The following is a 24,211-nucleotide window of genomic DNA, read 5'->3' on the forward strand; positions in this document are numbered from 1 at the left end:
GACAAAACAGCCAGAGAGGCAGTTCGCTTGGCAGACTGCAGAGGGCGCTACAAATAATAGTTGAAAAATAAGGTGTCAAACAAAACCATTGCCAAAGTTCTCTGGAAGCATCAAAGATGTGTTTATCACCGGTGCAATTTTACACATTCAATATCAAAGAAATGAATTTGTGTTTGTGGTGCTAACCTTTAGGAGAAGAGCCAGTCAAGATGAGGTCCTCATATCCTTGCTCGAGCACACGAATGGTAAATTCAGGGGTGCCATCCTTCTCGTCAATGGAGCACAGGTAACGGCAGCGTCGGCTAGGATGGCGCATGCTCCAGTAGATCCGACTGGCCTCGTAGCCGACTGGGAAGATGGCAGCGGGCGAATGGAAGGCTTCCATTTGCTGTGGCAGAAGTTGTCCGACTGAATGAAACACCAGGCTGCCTACACGGAAGGTGTGTTCACGCTCACCGCGCTGCATCAAGCTGGCGATCTGGCGCGCCTCGTCTCGCTGCACGTAAACGCGCCGGTACACCGTGAAACAGCGCAGCTCGTGCTCCGGACCCCCAAACAAGGCTCCCCCGGTGCCATTGCCCATGCGAGGTTTGTGCAGGTGGCAAAGCATGGTCTTGTCTTTGAAGAAGGTACACTGAGCCTTGAGTGCACAGGTGAAGTGGTACGTGTTGGTGCAGCGCAGGCGATGGCAGCCACTGGTCGCTCCCGTGCGCTGGCAGTAGGCACAGCGGATCCCTAGGCCACGGCGCAGCGCCAGCTCCACGTTGATCAGCGCGCCGGCCTGCGTCTCGTACACCTCGGTGGACCACAGTGCACAGTTCAAGTGCACCCACAAATCTAGGTCAAGGTTTAGTAGTCGAGCAGGGCCGTCTGTCAGACCGTCACCTTCCTCGTGGCAAAAGCAGCAGCGGCGCAGGTCTTTGGGCAGTGGCTCGGGCCGCAGCGATGCGTCCAGCTTCCTGAGCAGCTCTTCCAGCTCGTCCCCACTCTGCGCCGGCAGCTTTCCTCGGGGTACCACAATATGAATGCTCCACTTGCGCCAGCGTAGTCCTTTCCAACGCTTCGCAGGTTGGTAGTGAGGTTCGTCTACTCCGTTATGGACTGCCCGGAGTCGGGGTTTCAGCTTGACGGTGACTTTCAGGGCCTCCGACTTGCTCTCAGTTTTCTCAGACAAAATGGATGGAAAAGAGATAGGAGGGGTGGAAGGGGGAGACTGCTTCAACTGCATCTGGGCCAGGCAGTGTACGTCCAGGGTGGACATGTTATTGCTGTACTGGTGGAGAACTTTGGGAGGGCATTTCTCTTCAGACTCGGGGAGCATGGGCGTATTCGGCTAAAACGTGAGGGGTAAATCAGATTCAGAATACTTTATTGGTTCCAAAGCGGAAATTGTTTGTTTTTGCAGTTGCTCACAGTAAAAGATTAAAGATAAAAAACTAAAAATGTAAATAAATACAAGTTATATATTAAGAAAATCTAATTTGTAGCAACAGTGAAAGATAGCAGAAAACTTCAATCATTTTTATAAAAACTCAATAATAGTTCTAAAAGTTATTGCATATGCGACTAATTATTAGTTTTGAAACGAGATTATTGCATCCAAGATATTAACATTATACACTATATGGCCAAAGTTTGTGGACACCTGGTCCTCAGGATGGTATGTGCTTTTTGAGGAAACAATAGCAAGAGATCTTCCACTCCAAACCATTTAAAGCGGAACTTCATGAAGCTCGTTTTGAGCACAGGGGCATTGCCATGCTGGAACAGGTTTGAGTTTTATTATAGCGCATCCAAAGATGTCCTAAACAATTGTGTGCCTCCAGCTTTGTGATAACAGTTCTTAAGAAGAATCAGATATAGCTGGGAGAGGTCAGGTGTCCCAATACTTCTGGCAATAAAGTGCATATGTGGCATGAAAAATCTATAAGTATATTATCTACAACCTGGACCACCACTTGGAAGAAGGCGTTATATAGTTTGATGGCCACAGGCAGAAATGATCTCCCGTGGCGCTCTGTGGTACATCGTGGTTAAAGCTCAGTATTTGATGAGACTCCCTGGTCTAGGAACCTAATAGTAATATAATTAGTCCAATACAACATGACTCACCTTATTGTCCGCAGGTTTATTCTGCATGATGGATGAGTAGAGAACAAGGCAGTTGCGACTGCAGAAAACCTTGTTGCCCTCAGCCCAAACCTGGCCCTCCTGTAGAGAAAGCACATGTCACTCAAGCCAGCTGCTCTACATGCTCTAGGGAGGTTGTGAAATAGCCTCAAATCATTATTGGAGAGAATCTGTCACGTAAAACACATACACCGAAGCCTGTACACCGCTTTGCGATGATGACGTTTGTGCCGAATGATCACAAAGTCACCTGCTCATTTGAATGACCACTTATTTGGGAAATGAACAGGTTTGTGGATTCAGGCAACTTTCCCCACACACAAACATGTGTGAGATCAGACGCAGGAATTCTAGCGTTTTTCTTTTCCCATTTAAACTGGTTTGGTCTCCTAGAGGGGAGCTTCAGTAGAGGAGGATCTCTACAGCCTCCAGAATGAGACACTAACAATGGCTATTTAATTACCCAGAGCCACCAGAAAACAGTCTGGACCGCCACTCGAGTTTCACATATAATCTTTCAGGCCTTTGGGGAACGACAGGCTCCATGACTCAGCCGGAGCCTCGTAATACAGCCTATACAGTGAGATCAGGTTTTCTGTATCACTAAGCAGCCCTGGTCATGAGCTACAACCCATCACAAGTCAAATTCTATTAGCATATAAAACAATAGACATTATCGCCATAAGACTTTATAGTAAACCAAGCGTCTGCTTAAATATAACCCTGGTGTGGTGATGTCCTTGACGTTGTTCTTTTGGCAGGCCAGAGCAATGTTCAAGGCTTGGTCCAAAACAAACAGTATCATCAATCAGACCTTGATTTTCTCAGTTTGCATGCAGGTGAGCTCTATCATTGTTTTACTACAGTAAAAAAAGTGACATTATACAAATAAAAAAAATACACTAAATCGACCTGAATGACTCTGAATCGACCTAAATAAGTTAACATTTCAGGTTGCTCAGGCTCATTATAGATATAAGATGTTAAACTGATCAAACCAACCAATCACATGCGACAGAAAATGGGAGGTGGCAGCTCAGAGCTTTCAATCCTCTGGATTGGAAGATCACAAGTTCAAATCCCAGCACCACCAAGCTCTGCCACTGCTGGGCCCCTGAAAATGGCCCTTATACCTGAAATGCTTGATTGTCAGTCAAAGTCTGCCAAATGCCACAAAATGTAAATGTAAAATGTTCCAGACTCAATATTAATCTTGAATAATTTCCTAGCGATGTATTAACCACTGATTCTGTGTTCTCCGGTTGTTTATGCAATTGCCAATTTTTTTCTACAAATTCCAATTTTATTTGTCACATACCCATTCATACAGAGTACATGTAGTGAAATGTTTACAAGAAACACTTGTTCACCATTTTTAATTTCTGTACTTCTGTAGGTCGACTGATTCATCAGTTTTGCTGGAAAATCAGCAAAAATCTATAGCAATAGTTTTTCCGGGTTGCGGCCATTGGTGGAGCAGTGCATGTTGTCCGCTGTCATTACAAGAGCAGCCACTAGAGGCGAAACACTGACACCAAGTGCTGTTTGTTTTTACACGAGAGACTGCACACTGCACGGAGAGCGTTATATTTTTTATAAGGAATTTAATAATTATCTTATTATTTATATATAATATGTATTAATTCATAATGTTAATTAAAATAAATATGATTTAATATATAAATTAATAATTCCATTCCAAATCCATTTTAAAAACTATCGGTTGATTATTTGGTTATTGGTCATTATATAAGTACGATCCTCTCTAGTTATCAATATAAGTAAAATCCACTATCAGTGGATCTCTAACAGCAGCAATCACAATGCCTCATAGCAGTATAATTATTAATTGTGCTTGGATAAGAACCTGGAAAAGAAGATGATTTGACATTACTCTACATTATTCCTCTACCTGTTTTTCGCAGGGGTCCTTGGCAGATCTCCGGACTCCGCTTCCCAAAACCACCACTTTACACTGGGCACACCACTGCAGCTTTCTCCCAGGGCTGCTTCCATCCATGTGGTATTCTGGTCTGATTGCACAGGGACCTGGAATGAAACATGCCAGAGACACAATTTCCTAAAAAACTATGACAAAGCAAACAGAGAAAAGTCCACAATTATGACTGGCTTTTGTTAACATCTCAGATCTCAGACAGGGTCGATAATAAAGCGTGCCTTGAGGAAAAGAAAAAAGGAGGAGAGAAAGCCTTCTCGTTGCACTAGGCACTTCTACGCCATCTTTTATCTTTTCTAAACTGCCCTGGAAAACACTTAAGGACAATAACAGGGTGCTGTCATCTCTAAAATACTACGGAATAAAGATTTCCAGCCAGTATGAAAGAAGTGAAGGTAAAAACATGCGATTCTGAACCGCTTTAGAAACCCTCATTTGAAGCAGTTAAACCTGGCAATTGTGATTATTGACAAAAGAAATCAATATCTGCAATTTCCTTTCTCTCACAGTCTGGCGCAAGTTCACTCACTGGCGCTGGTGTTTGGTGTGAAGTGCTGAGTCGAGGACATCGCTCCAAGAGGCCTGGAGAACCTCATGGCAGACTGGGGGAACAGAGCGGCGTTGCGAGGGTACAACCCTTGAGGTGGAGGGACTTTGAGGCTCGCCAGCATGGCCAGGGAGTTGCGTGGCTCTGGACTCAGGGTGCGAGATACGTCGTAGTTGGAAGGCACAGGAAGGCAAAGCAAGTTGGAAAGCGCCGCCATGACTCCCTGGATGTTCTAGAGAGCAAGCAGACGCAGACGATTGGAGGTTTTTGAATGTTTGGTTATGTCTGTTTATAACGATCACCAACATCTCACTATGACACAAAGAATATGTAGTACATTATACACAGTGGTCTCAGTTTACCTAGAAGTGAAGTCTAGTAAGAACCCCGAATCAACACGTCTAAAGGAAATGTTTTAGATTTAATGAATCCAAAGGGTTATGCTGCACTAAACCAAGTCGCGAGACGTGAACGACGACTAAAGACCATGGAGGCCGAGATGTTCTAGAGAAGTGAGAACACTGAGAACATCCAGTGATGACCAGTGAAAACAGGATGCACCTGAGATCAAATTTGAGTGTCATGGCAAAGACTGGGAATATTTATGTACATGTGATTTTAGTTTTTTTTTTCGAATAAATTTGCAAACATTTTAAACAAACTTTTTTCACGTTGTTAATATGGGGAATATTTTTTTTTTTGGAATTTTATTAAAAATGATGAATTTAATCCATTTTGGAATGAAGCTGTAACATAACAAAATGTGGAAAAAGTTTTTCCGGTCACTGAAGCCTTAAAAAACCCAAATGTTCTGACCTGAGAAACGCCTGAAAGCACAAATTTTCTTTTTTTGATTTTAGAACTGAACGTGTCCTGTTCTGAAACCACCAAGCTTTTCTTTTTACACAGTAAATTACAGTTATTTAAAAACTATATGTATTAAAGACAAGCTTTACAGCGTTATAAAAGTGCTGTAGCTGCCCAAGTAAAAAAGGTTTGTTTATAATAAAAATGAAATACATTGTACCTCGGCTGCAGCTCGGCTGAGCGTAAGTGATACAGACATCAGACCGGCCTTGGAGCAGGAAGAAGAGCGATCGAAATGAGAACCGAAGAAATTGCCCTGGGGTTCTTTCTTCACCTCCCATTGCATCGCCCTGGTGCCTTTCCCGCTCGCACTGGGCAGCATGGGGATGGTAGGAGATGTTGCAGGTGATGGAGGCTCCTCCTTGACTAGAGACAGATCCGGGTATCTGCTGATCTCCATGCCGGTGACACTCTCCGGGGACGAGGAGGGGACGAAGCTGTCTGGAGTGTCCCTGTCACAATGGTCCTGGCCACTGAATACGATGGTGATGAGATAAGAGCTCAATACTGTATTTAATACAGAAACACAGAAAGCTGAACACTCGAGTCTTACCGGAGCTCCTCCTGATTGGTGTGAGGGGGCGTCGGCAACGAGGCAGGCACGTCTACCGTCTTGGGTCCCTGAGAAATGGCCTGAGACAGGAGATCTTCCTCGTTTTTAATCGTGGTGGGCTTCGGACCCAAACCTTTGGACGCTGAGAACAGATGAAATGTTTCAACTACAGGAAAACCTACGTTTGTCCCAAAAACAAGTCTTAGTGGGATTTTCGAGACACAATATTCATAATATTTGATCTATTGTTTTTTTTTTTTACCCTCGTGCCCACTTATAACAGCAGCCTTCCTAGCCAGTTCTTCTGCTGTTGCAAAACCATTCACCATCTTCTGCCTCACTACAGGAGGCGGGGTAGGGGGAAGAGAGGCAGGCGGAGTTGGAGGATTGCTCAAGTTGTTTTGCTGCACGGTGAAACAAAATGCAAATCATACATTCACTAAGGATTTAGTTAATTTATTTATTTATTTGTTTGTTTGTTTATTTATTACATATGAGATCAGAATCGGACCTTATAGATGAGCTGGGAGTAGTAGTCTGACACGCCGTCCAGTGACGCACTGCCAAAAGACCCAGTGAGTCTGTTCTCGCCAATCAGCTGACCGCTGCCGTACGGAGGGAAGTGGGCAAAGTTCACGCCAATCAGGGGCTCCATGAGGGGCAACAGAGAGAGCTGCTGTAATGGGTAGGAATGAGAAAAGATCAGAAGAATTACTTGAAGAACCTGGTAGAATCAATATAGTCAGGATTCGCATCTTAATGCTCAATGATACAATACATAAAAGATACATATGAAGTGATTACTGATGTGATATGATTCACTTTTATTACCATTTCAATATGATGCAATTGGAAATGCTTTCAATATGATGCAGAAAGTTTACTTTTATTTCTTTGGTTCAGACAGACAGCAAATCCTCAATTTACATCAGTGCCTTCTGATTTCTAACGTATGCCCCTTTTACATACACACACACACACACACCTTTGTAGTGCAAAAAAAAAAAAAATAATAAAAAGATGAAATAAACCAAAAAATGTTATCTATCTGCAGGAAGTTACAGCTCTAGCTGCCATGTTAATCTGTATTCTATGTGACTCAGGACACGTCTCGGTCTCTGTAGTGTTATACGTCACTCACGTAGCAGCGGCGGTGCTGAGAGAACGCACTCGAGATACAGTTTAGTGACGAGAAATCCATATCAAATATCGCTCACAAATGATTGTCACTTTCTAAATAATAAAAGTAGAGCGCATCTACTAATAATTACATATAAATAAATCTGTTTTTACAGACGTAAAAATGTTAGAACAATACAAATCTCATCCGATGCACGTTTTTTTTTTAATCAGTGCACCGATGCAAATTGCTGAATCTTACCATCCCTACAATATATATTATACACTAATTATCAAAGCGACCAGTCCAAGAAAGTAAGACCACCGCTTCTTAATGTGGGAACATTGGTGTGTTCTGGTGCACTGCTCCACAATCAGAAACCGAATCAAATCGTATTTCACATACACATTCATACAGAGTACGACATGGAGTGAAATGCTTTTAATGACAGTCCAACATGTAAACAGAATTTTTTTTTCTATAAATACAAATATAAAGCATTAGAAGTATAAATGTATGATAAAAGTGTAGTATTACTATTCACTATACAAATAGGATAAAAGATAAAAAAAGTATATATTGCTTTATATAGTGCTACTGCCTTTAATAATTTTACCACCACTGCTTTTACAGGTGCAAATAATAATAGGAGGAAGTTTCTGTGTGTGTGTGTGTGTGTGTGTGTGTGTGTGTGTGTGTGTCAAATTTCTAAATTACATAAAACAGGAAACTGTCAGCAAAATATATCTAACGACTTTTCGGAGATACGAACACAGCCAACCAAAAAAACACACAAAAACTACAGTCAATCAAAATATATTCAAGAAATCTTTCGAAATCCTTGAGCGCTATTTAAATTTGACAACGCTGCAAACAGAGGGAGAAGAAGAAGGAATAGAAGAACGTCTGGCAGACATGCATTGTGGGACCAAGACATGTAAATCTCACTCTTCTCGACCTACGAACACAACATTTTTTCTGTTCCTAAGTCCGGGGCTACCTGCATACACCAGATTTCCAACACCTGGCTTTAAAAAGCATAACCGTAGAATCAAAAGGGAGAAAAGAAAAATGCAGATGAATTATCATATATGTTTAGCACATAATGTATGTACATCCATAACCAGTAAGGCATAAAAGCCCTCCTGTAATCATTGTTAATACAAGTGTAGTGAATGTTTCATTTAAAGCCCTGCTGAGGGCCTTTCAAGAACTCGTCCATCTAATGCATTCTGCTCACACCTATCCGTGCCAGCACTGCAGTTACGACTTAATGAAAGTAATTACTCCTTGAGACGACTGTAATTAAAAAGGCACATTTACGAACGAAGGGGAGGTCGAGGGGGGTGGGGGGGCGGGGACGTGGCAAATCAACATTCTGTATAATTTAAGACTCATTCATCTTTAGGACATATACACCTGTAAAGCATTGCAGAATATTTGCTTAAAAAGAAATAAATTAAATAGAACGCGAGTACAGAACAGATCGGGATTCCTGTTTCATGTGGTAGGGTTTACCTGTTTCAGTTGCGTCATCAAAGTATCGGTGGTCGGATACAAGGCCTGGTGATCCTCCTGCTCTTTCTTTCTTTTCTTCCAGCGAGACTGAGGTTTTTCGGCCCCCATTTTCGGTGTTCTCTTATTGCGCTGTTTTTTCTTGCCTTGCTCTGGTACAGAAGGCTCTAGGGAATCCAAATTACCAGCCAACCGGCTATTCACAGCATCCTGCAAAACCAGGCATACAGCAATGCACAAACATGTTCTGATCGGTTCATATCGGTGAAATTATATGCAAATAAATGGGAACCGGTGCAAAATCATTTCGAACCCCTTGCCATTAGTTATAATGGAGCGTTGTAGTGGTGCACATCGAGCGTTCACTGTAAAACCTGTTAGAGAAATGGTGATAGTGTGAGTGCCGCATAAAAAGAAATTTTGGCGTCATTACCGGTTAGAATTAGAGGTCCGGCGATTAATCGGCACCGATAGTTGAAAAATCCATACTGATTATGACTTCAGTAAAAATAAAACTTTCACTTGAGTAAAAGTATAAAAGTTTTTGCCTTCAAATTTACTTAAGTATCAAAGTACTATGATTTATTATAATTATAAATGTTCATCATTTTAGTCACATGACTCTTTACTTAATCACCTCAGTTCTATTAATAGAATGATATTAATGACTCAAACACTGATTTCTATTACAATGATCATGAACCCAAAACCACCTTTTCAACTACAGCTACTAAAAATCTCAAATAATCCCATGTGTGTTGTGGTGAGTTCGAGTCTGGAGTTTCTTCAACATTCATTTCTCTCTAAATGTTCTGCTTGATGTTGAACTGATGCTGAACTGTATGTTGGTGATCAGTAGATACACCAAGCGCCAATCAGAACACGTGTAAAACAGAGCGATTGGTGACTTGCTGCGTGTTTCACCAATTTATCTTCATATATAAAAAGGAACGACTGATTTCACTAAATGTAGTCGAGTAAAAAGTAAAATATTTGACTTTAAAATGTAGAAGTTAAAGTAAAAGTCTCTCCAAAAGGAAAATACTTCATTAAAGTACAGATACATGGAAAAAAAGCTCCTTAAACTACACTAACGAATTACTTCCTTACTGTCCACCACCGGCTCCACCCTAGCTATCAAAATCGGTAAAATCCACTATTGGTTGACCACTAATTAGAACGTCATAATCATGTTCCTTCAGGTTCAGCCTTAAAAAAAAAAAGAAGTCCCCAGGTGGTGTTGAACGGCCTGAAAAATACTGAGTGAACATCGAGATTGTTGGAGCTGCCATCGTGAGGAGCCCTCGATGCTTTCTTCCACATCATGCATCATCACTGTTTGAGCCATTTTTCGAAAATGAAAATTGTTTTTTTTATTTAAGCCAAGTGTCTTTAGTGTTTTTATGGTAGTATCATTTTATTTTGTTGTATTTGAAAATATTGTGTGACATTAAACTGGTCCATGGCGCAAAAAAGGTTGGGGATGACTGATCTAAAGCATTTCAATGAACATCAGAGGTAGCGTTATATGCACTTCGGAAAATTAAAACCTGTTTAAAATTATTAAATACTTAACAGAGAATTAAATTTTTTTAATGTTCGACATTTTTATGACTGCAGAAAACCTGTAACTTTTAATGATGCCGAAATGCAGCACTCACACCACCATTTTATAAAAGGTTTTATAGTAAACGTTCATTGAGCACCGATCTACTGCTCCATTATAACTAATGTTGAAGGGGTTCGAAACGAGCTCACACTGGTTCCAGAGTCCCAGGTTCTCCAACTCCTAGTTCCAAAATTTCCCATTGCCCTGCACCACCCTGTATTTACGAAGCATTTTACAGTTTTAGATTTGTTTATAAGTTTGTTCTTACCAAACACTCAGTCGGAGTCATCTTAACAGAGCCCTTATTTTCAGCCACTCCTTCGTCATCATTGGATATCTGTTGTACGTGGGGTGTGGCTGAAGGTGGTGTCATGCTCTTGTTATTCAGCAGGTGTTTGAGGAGTTCGTTCCCAGATTCGCCCTTGGTACTGTGGGCTGGACTTTGCCCGGTGAGGTTTTGGGTCTCTTCAACCTTTACCACCCCTGATCCAAACTCCCCTTCTGTCCCCTGGCACTCGCTCATGTCCAGCTTTTCCTGCTTGATCTCTTGGAGTTCTTCGAAAACTCCTCGTTCAGTTTCTGAACCCACGCTAGACTGTCGCCTGAGCAGACCCCCGCTAGCAGACAGCTCTAATGAAGAAGGCAGGCCGGAAAGAGTGAACGAATTGGAGAGCTCAGAGGAGTCCTGGTCTCCCAGTAGGGCAGCACTGCGTGTAGGGGTGGAAGACGTGTCCGAAACGCATGGGGTCAGAGGGGCAGTAAGGTCTGAGTGAGGTGTGGAAGGAGTTTTCACCGAATCCGTGTCGTCGTCTTTCTTCTTTTTCCGATTCCTCTTTTTCTTGCCTTTCTCCTCTGGGATGATGGTGGAATATAATTGTATGAGAGACTGCCCTGAACCAGGGTAATTAGGAGGCAGCGGTGTGGCTGATTCCATGCCAAACAGAGGGCCGTCACCTCCACCTTGGGGCGCTGTCGGGAGCCGGGGCTGGCCTGGGATGAAATTTATTCCGTGCATCGTTGAATTTTTTGGCCGGAAATTCGACCCCATGTCCTGGCCTGGAAAAGCAGCACTCCCAACTATGGGTCGTCGCTCGGAACCCGGCATGAAAGCTGGACCAGGGCCCCCGATGTCTAGAGGTGTACTGCCCTGCTGGGGGAACATTGATCCCATCTGCTGCGGCTGCTGAGCTCTGGCAGGCTGCATGAAGTCTGGGGGCAGGTCGGTATTGTAGAAGGGCATGTGGACCAGACTGTCACGGTTAGCATCTGGAGCCATGCCTGGACCCTGTTGCCCCATCTCCAGCCTCTGAAGAGCCCTCTGTCTTTCTACCTCCTGCATTAGCTGCACACGCTGCCTCTCCTGTTGCTCTCGCAGTCGTTCGCGGCGCTCCCTCTCCTGGAAGCCCTCGCTGAATGGGTTATTGTCGTCAAACTTTACATGAGGGGTGGCACCTCCAACCCCATGACTGACACCTACACCGCCTGGCTGGCCAGGTGGCACCTGGGCCTGAGGTGGCTGGACAGGGTTGGCTGGTGGCATCTGAGGAGGCATGTGAGGTGGCATTCTGGGTCCTCCAATTGGTCCAGGGCCGCCGGGGTGCCAGCCAGGCATGTTAGGCATGCGGTTGGGGTTTGGCTGACCGGGATGTGATTGCATCGGACCCATCATGGGTTGGCCCATGTGGACTCCACCAGGCACCATGCCAGGTGGTTGGCCAGACATTCCTGGCAATGGCTGCATCGGATTCATCAGAGAGGACTGCATAGTCCGCTGTTGCTGCTTGACACGATACTCTTCAATCAGCTCGGTGTGCTCCTTCTGCTGCTTGCGGATCTACAGGGTTTGGTGAGACAAAGAAATCGCAGTTGAATGAGCATGCATAATGAGAATCCTGCATGTGCAAAATATACAATGAACGTTTTCCTTCATCAAGTCAAGTTTATTTCTATTGTGCTTTTTACAACAGACATTGCCTCAAAGCAGCTTTACAGAATTTAACAGTTAAGGTGAATGATGTGTATTTATCCCTGATGAGCAGCCATGGCGACTGTGGCAAAAACTCCCTTAGATGTTCTGAGGAAGAAACCTTGAGAGGAACCCCACTCAAAAGGGGAACCCATCCTCATCCTGGACATTCGTGACTCAACCGGCCCTCATGTTTGAAACTGCCCTTACTTATATCACAACTATATTTCATAATAAATTTTGGCTTTCAAACTAAAATGTCCCTTAGTTCGTAAGAGGTTGCAGCAGCGATAGATGCCGAAACTATCAGCAAAGATTCATAACTATAGTTTTTCCAGGTTGCGTTATACAATACGAGAGCAGCCTCTAGAGGCAAATCCGTGACACCATGCGCTGTTTTTTTATATTTTTGTAATCAAGTTCAGCACTATATTACATTAAGTGCTTGTTTTTTATCTAGTATTAATTTTATCGGCAAACATGATCCAACCTAGCCATCGCTAAGGGTAAAATCCACCTCGGTCCACCTCTAGTTACTAAAATAGTCTAATTATTTGTCAGATTCACCCATCAACCACATGCATAAGTAAATGTTTTGATTTCAATAGCAATAAATATGAAAAATGTAATTATGATAGTAATAATTCTTTTTTAATAGGCGACATCTCTCTTGAAAAGTAATGTTCATTTGTCTGTAGAACAAAATAATAAAATAAAGTAATCTAGCATTAGGAGGCTTAATAAATAAATTAATTCATAATAAAGTCTATACAATAATACCAGTAGTAAAAATAAATACATTTATAAAAAAAAAAAAAAAAATTATATATATATATATATAAATGTGTGTATCTTATATATATTATATATATATATATATATATATATATATATATATATATATATATATATATATATATATAAATTCACCAGTAAAATAAATAGTCACAAATACTCATCCAGAGAGCAAACTTCTTTGAATAAAATTTCAGGTTCTACCTGTTCCAGCTGCTTCTGGACCACGCTCTGTTGTTCAGTCACATGTTTCAGCTGCTCTGCATCTTCCTCAGGGAACTCACGGCCTGCCTTTTTCGCCGTGCGCTGTTTTGCTGACAGGGCCTTTTTGGATTTTCTGTGGGCCCCAATCTGTTCCTCCAAAAACTTCTGCTGCATTTGAAGAAGCTGCTGAGTTTCCTGAAGCCACTCCTCATATTGCTTCCTTTGAGCATCATCTGAAAAAGGGTGTTACAATATATATTTAAAAAAGGGGAAGTAAAAACAAAAGTAAAAACTTGCATTAAGAAGGCAACTCAAATTACACACAACTATAAAGACAAATCAGCAAACACTTACTGACAAACCCGGGTCCAAAATTGGGAGGGTTCGGTCTGGTCAGCTGTGGTACAAGCTTCCCGTCCTGAAAGCAAAGTGATGTTAAAGGCTTAACGCTTGACCATGTTGCAAGTGAAAATGTAACAAATGCAGGCTTATGCCTGTACCTGTCCAAAAGCCTGCTGAGGTAACCCGAGTGCATCTGGTCCATGTGTCCCCGAAATGGGTTGCATTCTGTCCCAAAAGAGACAAATGTATGATGAAAGACCAAGTATGAAACTGCAACCCTTAAAAAAACTTAAACATTATATTCATTTACAGACACAGATATACTTGTTGGTATCCCGAATTTTCTCTAAAACTAATAAGTTTATGTTATAAATAACAGATGAAAGTAATTTGCATCTGTTATTGTTTATTTAAATGGGAAGTTTCCATGTTTGTAGAAGTTGTAGCTCAGTGGTTAAGGCTCTGGATTACTGATTAGAAAGTTGAGAATTTAAGCTCCAGTATTGCCAAGCTGCCACTCTTGGGGCCCTTGAGCAAGGCCCTTTACCCTCTGTGCTCCAGGGGCGTTGTATTATGGAAGACCCTGCACTCTGACCCCAGCTTCTTAACATCACTGGGATTTTCAGTCTTTGAGTTATTCATGGCAAACATAGCAATATCTCTAGATTTCACTGAGACTTCTGCACCTGTCTACAGCTACATGTACAGCATTTGGCAGAAACCCTTATCCAGAGTGACTTACACCTGAGCAGTTGAGGGTTAGGGGGCTTGCTTAAGGGTCCAGTAGTGACTAGGATTTGAACTCACAAGCTTCCATTTAGAAGTTTAAACCACTGAGTTGACGGAAAATGGACGAGCGTTAAAGATTTGAGGAGTTTGACAAATTGTGAAATCTAGACGACTTGGTCAGAGCATCCCCAAAAATTTAGCTCCTGCGGGCTGTTCCTGGTCTACAGTGGACAGACTCTATCAAAAGTGCTCTATAGAAAAAACAGTGGTAAACCGGCGACAGGGTCATGGTCGGCCAAAGCTCAGTGGTGCACGTGGCGAGCGAAGGCTGGACCGTGAGGTCCGATCCTACAGACGAGCTCCTGTAGCTCAAACTGCTAAAAAAATTAATGGTTTAAATGAACGATGGGTCAGAACTGTTTTGCAGCAAAAGGGGGACCAACACAATATTGGGCAGGTGGTCAAAATGTTGTGATTGATCGGTGTATATATAAGTTAATGTAAATATATATATATAATTGGTTTACTATATATATACATAAAAGTGATTTAAGGTTATTTTGGATAATTTCTGTTATATGATTGTACTCAAATGAATGTTTAAAATAAAAAAGATGGCACTTTCTGACACTGGGCAGCACGTTTAGCTCCAGGATGGCTTGCTAGGCTTGAGGTTTTATTATGCCTTGCACATATTCATGGCTTCCCATGTCAAATGCACCAAAGTGGCTTGTCATTACCCATTTTAGCAAACATAGAGAACGAAACATCACTATAATCCAATTATTTTTCATTCCTTTTCTAGGGGAACCAATAACATTATCCATGTCTGTATACATAAATAATAATGTTATAGCTCCTGTGGGAACAAACGTCAGTGAAAAATAAAATGTCTATTTATCATGCAGTTCAAACTCCATGGGTAGAAAACTAACATACACTTTGTAAGGATTTGAATTTGTATTAAATACTTGGGTTTGTCTTCCTAAACACCATTTTTAGCAATTTTGTTCATAGAAACTGGTGTAACAAAGTCAATAGATTTTGCACTGACTTGTATATTGAGGTCACAAAATGTATCATTATGGGATATTTTGGTCAGGCTTTGTGATGTCCACTCAAATACTTTCAATTTGTTGGGATTGTGTTCAACAGGTATTTACATTTATATCATTAGACAGACACCCAGAGCAACTCATTAACACAACTGAGCAGCTGGGATTAGGGGCCTTTCTCAGGAGCCCAGGAGTAACATATTGGTGGGATTTGAACTCATGACCAGTCCAATGTCTTAACCAATAAGCTACCTCAGGTATGCTTCTATAATTCCAGTCATTTTAAATACATCAATAAATAAAATTCCAAATCCTGAATCCTGAACTGGAATCATGATATAGTGAATAAAAGATGAAATTAGATTGTGTTTAAATGACATATCTCACATACAGCCTCAATCATAGAGATTCTAACAGGAGGGTTAATTACCTGGCTATGGGTGGCATTACCATGCTGTTCTGTGCCATGACTTTATTAATTCCTTTTAGGGCCACCATCTTGGCCTTCATGATCGGGTCTGTAATAGCGTCGAAGTCTATACAAAACAAACGGAGAGAAAAACACATTGCAGGTAGTTTATCAGCACACAATCCAGATTAGAAAAGGTGCAACAAATAAACAGGTGTAAATATTATCTGTGTAACGGTTTTCTCAGGAACGTATTGAGTGGTGGACCGCAAGTTTGTTTAGTCTCCGCCTCGCACACTGAGCGCAGTGTCACTGTTTTTTATTAACATTATTAAACATAAAAACATTCACAGCAGCGGTATAAAAAAACAAGAGTTAGCACAGTGTTACCGCGGCTGCTCGCTCACTACTGGAAATACGGTTTGTAGTGCGTCATAAAATTCGCAGATGCGTGAAATCGTGTCACTTCTGGTTTTACGACAATTAAGATTATACGGATTCTTTAGCGTTTGCTTCAAGAATTTCTCTTGAAAGGAGAAAATCCTGACAAATGAATGAATGAATGATAGAAGGAATGAAGACGTTTGTTAAAATTTGACGAAATAAGTAGAAGAGTTAACTAGAACATGTCTTTAGAAAATTATATATTAAATGCAAAACACACACATCATCTGTATTACCCACAGAGTCGAACAAATGTAAACTATTTGATTTAATTTGTCTATTTATTTAATTTGTGCCAATTTATTCGAATAGTCAATTGAATCAATATGATAAAAAATTTGATTTACTCGATTTTATTTGCTGTGGTCCGGGTTCGATCCCTGGTCAGGGAACCAACCCCAGCCATTAGGGTTGCACAAGCCCTAGTGCCGGTCCCAAGCCCGGATAAATGGGGAGGGTTGCGTTAGGAAGGGCATCCAGCGTAAAAACATGTGCCAAACAAACATGCGGATGGTCCGCTGTGGCGACCCCTAATGGGAGAAGCTGAAAGAACGTTTTTATTTGTATAAACTAAGCAGGCATTTTTATTTAAAAATTGTTTTAAAATGTAAACTGTTGTGTTTTGCATTTCTTTCACTAAACTGTACCGAAACTGAAACAAAGCGTGACTTTAACCCCGAGGTACGAACCGAACCGTGAGTTTTGTGTACCATTACACTTCCAGTAAACAAAGTCTTATATAAATGGAAGCAATAATATGAAAGCCTTACCAACGTTCGGAAAAAAGGGGTCGTTCGACCGTTGGCGAATCATCGCCTGCATCTGCCTCTGTTGCTGCTGTTCCTGCCTCTCCTGGTCCAGTAGATCTTGCAGAAGAAGAGGTTGCTCTTCTAAGAGCAGTGGCCTGTTCAGCTGGTTCTGTTGTAACTTAGAGCCTTGCTGCCCTATGGACCCTTGTGGATACATCACCTGCTGATTCTGGGGATGGAGAGGCTGGGGGACGTGTTGCTGTCCCCCCAGCATGGGCAGGTTTATATCCATTTGCTGGCCTGGTGAAGATCCAAATCCTTGAACTGGTAACTGCTGGCTTGGAACTGGCAATTGAGCGAGTGATGCGTCCATTCTGTGTCCCACTGTCACTGGAGGATTCATTCCATGGTCTTTGATTTGTCCCTGCAGCATCATGCCTATGTTGGGCTGAAGTTCTGTACAATGGTTACCCTGGTGAGGTGCTGCAGGGACAATCCCGGAATCCTCAGGTTTCTCTTTGGGTAAAATGTCTGAGAGCACCGGCGCGGAACCCGAAGAAACCCCTGAACTTGATAAACCAATCTGCTGAGGTGATCCCTCAAACAGACTGGACATTTCTCCTTGGCAAGTGTTATTATCTAAAGCCCCGGTGTCACCAACCGAGTGTTCCTCAGCCTGGACCTGTTTAACCTCGGTTTTTATAGTTCTTGTTGCCAGGAGACCACCAGCGCTTTCCACTTCCAGGTTCTCTTCTTTTTTCCCACAAAAAGGTGGCTCTCCTTTCTCGGATTTATTCATAGCTTCAGGAGATTTCTTCTCACACAACACCTTCTGAAGGACAGACGTTTCCCCATGATCGTCCTCGATGGGGTCGCTGAGATCTAGCTCCTCGTTAAACATGTCCTTCTTGTCCTCGAGGTTCAACTCGGGATCCGCGTAAGCAAGAAGGTCGAATTTTCCAGATTCTATAAAATCGTCGAGATGAAGGTCGTTCGTTTCCAAATCGATATCCTTGCCATCATCGGCGTCGAGGTTTAGGTTTTCCAGATCGTCGTCGACCAAATCTTTAACCTCTACGTCCTCGAGGTCCTTCACCGCTGAGTCATCTGCATCTAACTTCTCCTCAATTCCATCACCACAAGGCAATGTGATCTCTTCTGATGGACCAGAAACTGTCCCAGCTAGAAGTGCTGGTTGGGGAGAACTGTGTGCTTCACCACTAGTGAGTGGAGGATGCTGTGGAGCGGTGTTCTCTGGCATGTTTGCTTGCTGGTGCAAGTTCTCCATGCTTGCTGATATTTGGAGGTGCCCGAGAGATCCTTGCTGTGGTTGACCCATCATCGGACCCAAATGCCGTGGACCCTGAATTCCAGGAAACACCATATTTTGCCCTCCCATTAAGCTGGTAGAAGATCTTTGTGGGTGATTCGGATGGTCGAGGATGTTCGGTGGCATAAACGGTAGTCGGACGCGATTCTCTGGTGCCCTGTGTCGAAGCTCAATAAAAGGCTGGCCCATTATGTTGTGTTGTTGCACTGGAAGGCCACGTGGTGGAAAGTGTTGGGGGAGACCCATTTGAGGGTTGCCAACCATCGATCTACCTAGATCAACCGACAAAGACCTTCTCATCTGTGGTGGGACGTTATCGACACCTGGTCCACCTTGCATCGGGTGCGGTGGACGGAGAAATGACTCCTGACCTGTAGCACCGGATGAAAATCCAAACCTGTGCAAAAATAATAATAATAAAAAAAAAAAAAACGGAAAAAAGAATTACAGGGTGCCCATCTTTCATGTACACCGGTTTCAGGAACTTTTTAAGCACTATTTATTTTATATCAGGGACCTATTAAATTAACCTTTCAGTATATATAAATATATACAGTGAGAAAAATAAGTATTTGAACACTCTGCTATTTTGCAAGTTCTCCCACTTAGAAATAATGGAGGGGTCTAAAATTGTCATCGTAGGTGTATGTCCACTGTGAGAGACATAATCTAAAAAAAAAAAAATCCAGAAATCACAATGTATGATTTTTAAACTATTTATTTGTATGATACAGCTGCAAATAAGTATTTGAACACCTGTCTATCAGCTAGAATTCTGACCCTCAAAGACCTGTTAGTCTGCCTTTAAAATGTCCACCTCCACTACATTTATTATCCTAAATTAGATGCACCTGTTTGAGGTCGTTAGCTGCATAAAGACACCTGTCCACCCCATACAATCAGTAAGAATCCAACTACTAACATGGCCAAGACCAAAGAGCTGTCCAAAGACACTAGAGACAAAATTGTACACCTCCACAAGGCTGGAAAGGGCTATGGGGAAATTGCCAAGCAGCTTGGTGAAAAAAGGTCCACTGTTGGAGCAATCATTATAAAATGGAAGAAGCTAAACATGACTGTCAATCTCCCTCGGACTTGGGCTCCATGCAAGATCTCACCTCGTGGGGTCTCAATGATCCTAAGGAAGGTGAGAAATCAGCCCAGAACTACACGGGAGGAGCTGGTCAATGACCTGAAAAGAGCTGGGACCACCGTTTCCAAGGTTACTGTTGGTAATACACTAAGACGTCATGGTTTTAAATCATGCATGGCATGGAAGGTTCCCCTGCTTAAACCAGCACATGTCCAGGCATGTCTTAAGTTTGCCAATGACCATTTGGATGATCCAGAGGAGTCATGGGAGAAAGTCATGCGGTCAGATGAGACCAAAATAGAACTTTTGGGTCATAATTCCACTAAACGTGTTTGGAGGAAGAAGAATGATGAGTACTATCCCAAGAACACCATCCCTACTGTGAAGCATGGGGGTGGTAGCATCATGCTTTAGGGGTGTTTTTCTGCAGATGGGACAGGGCGACTGGACTGTATTAAGGGGAAGATGACCGGGGCCATGTATTGCAAGATTTTGGGGAACAACCTCCATCCCTCGGTTAGAGCAATGAAGATGGGATGAGCCTGGGTCTTCCAACATGACAATGACCTGAAGCACGCAGCCAGGATAACCAAGGAGTGGCTCTGTAAGAAGCATATCAAGGTTCTGGCATGGCCTAGCCAGTCTCCAGACCTAAACCCAATAGAGAATCTTTGGAGGGAGCTCAAACTCCGTGTTTCTCAGCGACAGGCCAGAAACCTGACTGATCTAGAGAAGATCTGTGTGGAGGAGTGGGCCAAAATCCCCCCTGCAGTGTGTGCAAACCTGGTGAAAAACTACAGGAAACTTTTGACCTCTGTAATTGCAAACAAAGGCTACTGTACCAAATATTAACATTGACTTTCTCAGGTGTTCAAATACTTATTTGCAGCTGTATCATACAAATAAATAGTTTAAAAATCATACATTGTGATTTCTGGATTTTTTTTTTTAGATTATGTCTCTCACAGTGGACATGCACCTACGATGACAATTTCAGACCCCTTCATGATTTCTAAGTGGGAGAACTTGCAAAATAGCAGCGTGTTCAAATACTTATTTTCCTTACTGTATATATTGACCAAAAAGACCTCAAACAGAACTTAACATTTCAGAGAAATAATAAATAGATTTCATGAATTTAGACTGTATCAAGCAGCTACACTCATTGAAATGTAAAATTAATTGAAATAAATAGAGTTCTAGTAATCAGTAGTGAACAGTTATCAAGTAAATGCAATTCGAACTCGCCACAACACACGTGACCTCATTTATGCAATTTATTTTTTGGCTCATGATAATTGTAATAGAAATCAATCAGTGTTTGTTTCATTAATATAACATTCTATTAAAAGATCAGTGTGCTGAGAGTCACATTCGAGTCTTTTCCCATAAACTGAGGTGATTAGGTAAAGAGTCATGTAACTAAAATGATAACAGGAACATTATAGTTATAATAAATCATAGTACTTTGGATACTTAAGTACATTTAAAGGCAAATACTTTTGTACTTTTACTCAAGTGAAAGTTTAAAGGGACACTTTTACTGGAGTCATATTTTAGAGTGCATCTCTACTTTAACTCAACTACATGGTTTATGTACTTCGTCCATCACTGCAGAAGACGTTGAATAGTGAAAACCGAGGAGACCATTCAGGACGAAGAAAACGACAGAAAGGATCATTTTAAACTGTGCATTTTGATCTAATATGGCAATTAAATGTACTAAATGGGTTTAGTTTTCACAGATATACTTATCTAATTACTCGATGGAATAATCGTTAGAATACTCGATTATTAAACTACTCGATAGCTGCAGCACTAATAGTTTTCGCTATACATTTAGATATATGACTACTAACAAACATTTATTGACAAGCATCATTCTACTCAACAAACTTGATTTGAGATTTAACTCAAGCACATTTGAGGACTTTTCAAGTACTTCCCAGGCCTTGAATCCATGTGTATGAAATTCAAAAAGCATGGAAAACTCAAGACTTAAGACAGATTCCAGACCCTTTAAAAGAACAGAAGATCTTACCTAGCCCCTTGTGGTGTCATGACCATGTTGCTTATATCCCTGGAAAACTGAGGCCGAGGGCAATGAGACTCATCTGGAAATGGAGCTTGTTGATCGGCGGAAAAAGCTCCAGGAAATCTCGGACCTCCATGCATCGGGGAAGATCTGAGGGTTCCGGGATATGGAGGAGGAGGGCGGCCGAGAAACACTTGGTCGCTTGGTTGGATGGCGTCTTCCTGTGGCCAGTGCAACTGAGTGCCTGGTGTAGCCTCCTGAAGTCCTTTCTCCTGTCTAATAGCACTCTTTTGCTGCTGCTGTTTCAGGATCAGCTGGCGTAATCTCTGACGCTGAAAACGGGAAAAAATAATAAGAGCAAAATAATCTGAAAGAAATCGATGATTAAAACGACTGTACATTTGTTTTACCTGTTTGTTTTTTTCCTCTGCTTCCCCGAGTGGTGGGTGAATGGGGTTCTGGGCATCAGAAGGGCTGCTTGTGGTTGGAGCCAGCCTTTCACTGGAGCATGGAGTCAGGGGTACATGTTCAAAGGGGTCATGTATAGGCGTTTGATTGGGATTAGTGTGTGGCAAGGAGAAGTTTTCATCGGAAATGCCGAGATGTTTAGGTGTTTGGGATCCTGGGCCTGTGAAAGGACCGGTCATCCTGTTTTGAGCCTGATGACTAAATGTATCCGGGGTATGAACCATAGGTAATGGTCTTGGAGTTCCAGGAGCCTGGGCAAACGGATCGTTAAGAACCGGTCTTGGAGTCCCAGGTGGTTGATCATACGGATCTGATTTGATCGTCCGAGTTGCAGCCTGTGGTGGGTACGAGTCTGCATTTCTCTGATTACCAGGAGATTTCGAGTATCGTTCTCCCGCTACTGGTCTTGGAGTACCCGGCATTTGGGCATAAGGGTCCATCGTGTGGGACGGAGACTGCGTCTGCGAAAACTGTTCGAGAGGTCGAAGTGCAGAAGGAGGCACTGAGGAGAACGGATCAGAATGTGGCCTTGGGGTTCCAGGAGGCTGTGCACAGGGTTCATGAGGCCGAGGAGTTCCAGGAGGCTGAGAATACGGATCGGAAATTTGGGAGGAGTAATCCGGTCTCGGTGTGGATGGTGCCTGGGAATAAGGATCTCTTTGAGGATGCCTCGGCATTGGCATAGGCTGCGCAAAATGACCACCTGGAGCTTGACGGATCATTCTGCCATCAAAAGCATCTCCGATCGATGGATGAGGGGTTAGAGGTTGGTGAGCGTACGGATCGGTTTGCTGATGATCTGATGAGCCACGTCTCATGCTTAGCTGTCCTGTACTAAAGGCGTCTTGAGGAGGATGAGAAAGAGGCATGGGAGTTTTAAAGAGTGGCACAGATCCAGATTCATTACTTCCAGGAACCGGAGTTAGCAGCGGCCTGGAGTAAGGGTCTGACAACACAACGCGTGGAGGCGTTCTCTGGTACGTTTCTGATCTCTGGTTTGGCCTGGCGAAATCTCCAGATGTCGGATTAGCCAGCAGGTATCTACCCTGTTGTTGTTGCTGCTGAAGATGCTGCTGCTCTGATACACACCCAGCCCTGGGGAGACCCACAGGTTTCACAAAGGGGTCTGCTGGCCTGTGTTCAGCACTCACAGGCGATTGGGAACCAAAAGGCTCGTGAGCTGGAGAAGGTCTTCCCCGTTCTTGCATGTCAGATATTGAGCATCTATGAGGTGTGCTTGATCCTGACGGCGGGGGTCGAGGCGTTCCGGCCATTTTAGCATAAGGATCCCAGGGAGAAGACGGTCGGGAGCCCGAAGAACCTGGAGAAAACATCTGAGGAGACGGAGGCTGAGATGATGACCCCTGAGGGTACTGGGTATCCTGGGTGGGGGTTTTTGACGCAGATGATGGGGGTGGAAGTTGGGGACGCAAAAACACTTCAACCGAAGAGGAGCTTGAGGTTGGAGTTCCAGGAAGTTGAGGTCTTACGAAGGTATCTTTGATTGTCGTGGGTTGGAGAGGGGAGGTGTTGCCTCCACTGGTAGGCTGAGGGGTCATGGGACTTTTGCTCCCATTGTTAGAAGTATCTCCACTTGGTTGACCAGGGAACTGCTGGTGCTGTTGCTGCTGTTGAAGTTGCTGCTGTTCATTTTTAACCTGCTCAAGCTTCTGAGTGGCTTCGATCTTCGCCTGCTGTTTGCTCTTTTGTCTCATTTGCTGCCAAGGAAACCAGAAAGAAAAAAAAAAAACAAAGGAAAAAAAAAAAACGCAACACTTCAGTTGATGAAGCAATTAAGACGGAAGTTTAATTTGATGTTTATCTAATGCCAAAAATGCTCTTTGCACTCATTCCTTAAATACGGTTTGAGCATTTTAAAATGAATTGTTAAAACATGCAGGGAAAATGTTAATGTGTATAACAATATCACGATGATTTTTATTTTTTATTTTTTTTTTATACCTATGCTTCGGGTCATGGGAAAATATATAAATATATATATATATAAAAAAATAATCAAAGAAAATTTCCCTCTACAACTCAACTTTCTGCATTGTTTCCTGCATCTTGTACAGTTTGTCTTTATTGCTTCTTGGCAGGTGAATGCCAGAACTGTGCCTCGCTTTAGGATCTTACCAGAGATTTTTTTCCACATCCTGCAGCTATAGACGCTTGGTTGGAATGTCCAAAAAGGACGTCTTTATTTGTTGATTTTATGGCTTTGCTTTTTGGGACCTTTTCCTGTTGCTTCTTAAGGGGTCCCAACATCTGATTTAACTCTCCCTTTTAAATGC

At 42.6% G+C, this 24,211-nt stretch overlaps 1 protein-coding gene across 12 annotated transcripts in view; it reads right to left on the reverse strand.

Annotated features, from left to right (window-relative positions):
• Positions 1–24,211, reverse strand: part of kmt2ca (lysine (K)-specific methyltransferase 2Ca) — a 184,460-nt gene that overhangs the window by 5,217 nt on the left and 155,032 nt on the right. For 8 of the 12 annotated variants that reach the window (XM_046846381.1, XM_046846386.1, XM_046846387.1 and 5 more), the window contains 18 exons: positions 24,054–24,200; positions 21,860–23,635; positions 21,456–21,781; positions 17,013–18,718; positions 15,820–15,925; positions 13,764–13,830; positions 13,618–13,681; positions 13,264–13,496; positions 10,567–12,132; positions 8,693–8,899; positions 6,566–6,730; positions 6,317–6,458; positions 6,055–6,196; positions 5,662–5,974; positions 4,617–4,866; positions 4,043–4,179; positions 2,113–2,211; positions 187–1,333 (listed from right to left, as the gene is read on the reverse strand). In XM_046846381.1, coding sequence (XP_046702337.1) covers positions 187–1,333; positions 2,113–2,211; positions 4,043–4,179; positions 4,617–4,866; positions 5,662–5,974; positions 6,055–6,196; positions 6,317–6,458; positions 6,566–6,730; positions 8,693–8,899; positions 10,567–12,132; positions 13,264–13,496; positions 13,618–13,681; positions 13,764–13,830; positions 15,820–15,925; positions 17,013–18,718; positions 21,456–21,781; positions 21,860–23,635; positions 24,054–24,200 — 8,593 coding nt within the window. The remainder of the gene's footprint in view (positions 1–186; positions 1,334–2,112; positions 2,212–4,042; positions 4,180–4,616; positions 4,867–5,661; positions 5,975–6,054; positions 6,197–6,316; positions 6,459–6,565; positions 6,731–8,692; positions 8,900–10,566; positions 12,133–13,263; positions 13,497–13,617; positions 13,682–13,763; positions 13,831–15,819; positions 15,926–17,012; positions 18,719–21,455; positions 21,782–21,859; positions 23,636–24,053; positions 24,201–24,211) is intronic. The other 4 variants (XM_046846389.1, XM_046846388.1, XM_046846382.1 and 1 more) reach the window with 3 other exon arrangements.

The sequence above is a fragment of the Silurus meridionalis genome, chromosome 4 (genome assembly GCF_014805685.1).
Source record: "Silurus meridionalis isolate SWU-2019-XX chromosome 4, ASM1480568v1, whole genome shotgun sequence".
Lineage (NCBI taxonomy): Eukaryota > Metazoa > Chordata > Actinopteri > Siluriformes > Siluridae > Silurus > Silurus meridionalis.